General features: G+C 56.6%; 1 protein-coding gene across 1 annotated transcript; it reads right to left on the bottom strand.

Annotated features, from left to right (window-relative positions):
* Window positions 1–211: 211 nt before the first annotated feature.
* GPR27 (G protein-coupled receptor 27) lies at window positions 212–2,492 on the bottom strand. Its single transcript, XM_009563150.2, has one exon. The coding sequence runs from the start codon at window positions 2,422–2,424 to the stop codon at window positions 1,282–1,284; it is 1,143 nt and encodes a 380-aa protein (XP_009561445.2). The 5' UTR covers window positions 2,425–2,492; the 3' UTR covers window positions 212–1,281.
* Between the last annotated feature and the right edge of the window lie 1,056 nt (window positions 2,493–3,548).

Genomic DNA, 3,548 nt, shown 5'->3' on the forward strand with positions numbered 1-3,548 from the left:
ACCCGTTAAGAATATAGTTCACGAAGGAGTATGGTATTAACCGAGCCACCATGTTAAGAAGCCGCTTTGCCAACTGAAAGTAGCAATCTACAATTCTGCGCTCTTTTCTATCATTAACAGAGGAGCAATTAGTTAAAACAGAAATTTGCTTTCAGTAGACACAGAGAATTGTGCTATTTAAAACCTGTTGCCCATTATGAACTTAAGTCTTCTTAAAAATAGCTTCAGTCACTTTTATTGGTATAAACACCTAAATTGAGATCTAACAGCAAATAAGGATTGTGCTTGTCCATAATAACCTCAGCTGTGAAATCTACTCAGACACAAGACATACAACCTTCCACATACACAAGTTATTTGTCAGCAAAGCAGAATGCTGCCATTTGGAAACAACTACATACAGTGAAGGTTTTCAATCTTTTATTAAAGAAAACAGTCAAAATGTACAAGTATTACCCATGTTTGTAGATAACTTCCTATAAAGGCAGTAAAATATGAATTTCAATCTAGGTTTTAAAAACTGCTATAGTTGATTATTTTTAAAGTTGATATTTTAAAATCACGTCTCACAAATAGTTCTGAAATATTACCAAATGAATAGTGCAACAAGAAAATTGAAATTAGTTCTACACTGTTTGCATGTCAAGCAAAAGTTATAAGTAACTGCTTCAAATACTCAAACCATTTGAGAATGAATGAACCCAACAGCTCCCACCAAAAACTGACTTCTGACCAGATTAGGAACGTCCTCCTCTTCTTCTTCACTTAAAATCAAATAATAATAAAACAACACCTCTTGAGGTCATCAAAAATAACTTTAGTATAAAATTGTCTTGGCCCTTATCAAATATTACATGAGTAAAACTGTTAAGCCGTTATCAAAACAGACAGGAAGAGGGAAACAAAAAAAATGTCATGGCCTTAATCCGTATCTGTTGGAATCATGTCTAGAAACGTTAGAAGCAAGACCAGAAACTTGGAGCCCTGTTTAGTTTTTAAAAACCACACAATCACAAAGAAAAACAGCTTCTTACTGCCTAAGGTTTGGGGGTGTTCTGCTCAAGTACCTGTTCCCATAGACAGCAACCTTTTTAATGTTCTGAAGAGAGCATACGCAAAATATAGAAAAATAAATAAAATAGCTTCTTACAGCCTAAGGTTAGGGTGCTGGGTGGTGGTTTAGTATGTTCCCCCACAGGTCACAATCAAGATCTTGAGATCATACGCAGAAACATGGAAAATTATATCCATCTTTCTTTTTGAGAAAGAGAAAAGCCCCCCTTACATCCCAAAGCTCTTGAGATCGCAAAGAATGGTGCCCTGGGTGCTCTGGATGCTTTGGCAGCACGGGAAGTGGGCTCGGAGACAGACCCTGAGCTCCTTGTTGAAGATGAAGCAGAGGATGGGGTTGACCCCAGCCTGGGCAAAAGTCATCCAGACGGAGGTGGTCAGGTAGACCTGGGGGATGGAGCTGGCCTTAATAAAGACCCGCAGGTAGCAGGCCACGATGTAGGGGGACCAGAGGAGCAGGAAGAGCAAGGTGATCATGTAGAACATCTTGCAGAGCCTTTTCTCCATCTTAAACTCCTCCAGCACCAGCAGCCTCTTGATCTGGCTGTGGGTGGCCTGCCGTATGCCCACGAGGGTGGGCGGCGTGGGCCCCCTGCCAAAGCCAGCCGTCCAGTTTGCAGCCGCTTGGCCGGTGGCTCCTGGCCCGTGGAAGGTCCAGTTCTGACTGATGGCCGGTACCAGCTGGGCCGGCTTCATCTTGCGGTGGCCGTGGATGAAGAAGAGCAGCTTGATGTAGACCAGGTGGGTGGCGGCGATGACGGCCGCCAACATGAGCATGAAGCCCAGCGTGTCGTTGGCCTTGACGTAGCGGTGCTCGAAGATGCACTGCTCTTCCTCCCGGATGAACTTGTAGGTGCCCACGTCGAAGACGGGCGGGAAGGCCATGGCCATGGAGAGGGTCCACACCATGCACACCACCGCCAGGCAGGTCCAGCCCGTCATGCGCTTGGCGTAGAAGCGGTGGTGGGCGATGGCCATGTAGCGCGTGACCCCCACGCAGAAGAGCAGGAAGGCGGCGTGGAAGCAGAAGAGCACGGCCAGGAAGGCGAGCACCTTGCAGCTGAGGGGCCCGTGGGGCCAGGCGGCCCCGCTGCGCACCGACAGCATCACGAAGGGGAAGCAGGCGAGCGAGCGCAGCCCGTCGGCCAGGCACAGGTCCAGCAGCAGGTAGTAGGGGGCGCGGTGCAGGTGCCGGTCCTTGAGGATCAGCCAGGCGAACAGCACGTTGCCCGCCAGGCTCACGCACAGGATCAAGCCCAGCGTGGCCAGCTTCAGCCCGGACGCGCTCAGCATCCCGCCCACGCTGGGCAGGTGCGGGCTGCTGCTGCTGCCCAGCTCGCTGCTGTTCGCCATCGGGTCCTTCCTCCTCCTACTCCTCCTCCTCCTCCTCCTCCTCCCGCCGCCGTCAGCGCCGCGGCAGCCCCGCGGGGCCGAGGCCCGCTCCGCCCGGCGCCCCCCCGCCCCGGCGCCGCGGGGCGCTGCCGCCGGGCTGCCCGCGGGCCATGCGGGTCCCGTCCCCGCGCTAGCGCCGCGCCCGCCGCCGCCGCCGCCCCATGGCGATGCGGGAGCGGCGCGGAGCCGCCCCCCCGACCGCCCGGCACAGGCTCCGCCGCTCCGAGCGTGCGCACAGACCCGCCGAGGACAATGGGGTAAACCTCCCTCCCTCCGACCGCCCCGCCCGGCGCCGCCCCCCGCGCGCTCGGCCCTGCGCAGCCGGGGGAGGGGAGAGGAGGGGCGGGGGGAGCGGCCTCCTCCCGCTGCGGGGGGCGGTGTCCCGGCACTGCGGGGGGCGGCGGGGACAACGCGTGCTGCTGCCATCCCGCTGCGGGGTGCGGTGGGGTGGCCCCTAGCGGGATGGCAGCAGCGGCCGGGCACCCCAGTGCACCCCACAGCGGGACGGCAGCAGCAGCAGCCGGGCACCCCATTGCACCCCACAGCGGGATGGCAGCCTGCTGATATCCCACGGCAGGATGCAGTGCTGTGGGGCGCTCAGCCGCTGGTGCAGTGTGCAGTGGGGTGCCTGGCCGCTGCTGCTATCCTACCATGGGGTGCAGTGGGGTGCCCAGCTGCTGCTGCTGCCATCCCAGTGTGGGGTGCAATGGGGTGCCTGGCTGCTGCTGCTGCGATCCTGCCATGGGGTGCAATGGGGTGCCTGGCTGCTGCTGTTATCCTGCTGTAGGGTGCAATGGGGTGCCCGGCTGCTGCTGCTATCCTGCCATGGGGTGCAATGGGGTTCCCATCTGCTGCTGCTGCCATCCTGCTGTGGGGTGCAATGGGGTGCCTGGCTGTTGCTGACATCCCACCGCAGGATGCGGTGTCATGGAGTGATCAGCCGCTGGTGCAGGGTGCAGTGGGGTGTCTGGCCACTGTGGGGTGCAATGCCATGGGGTGTCTGGCGGCTGCCGCCGCCCTCCTATGGGGTGCAGTGAGGTGGGGTGTCTGGCTGCTGCTGCTGTCCCGCTGCGGGGTACGTTGGG

This window comes from Cuculus canorus, chromosome 11 (genome assembly GCF_017976375.1).
Source record: "Cuculus canorus isolate bCucCan1 chromosome 11, bCucCan1.pri, whole genome shotgun sequence".
In the NCBI taxonomy this organism is placed as follows: Eukaryota; Metazoa; Chordata; class Aves; order Cuculiformes; family Cuculidae; genus Cuculus; species Cuculus canorus.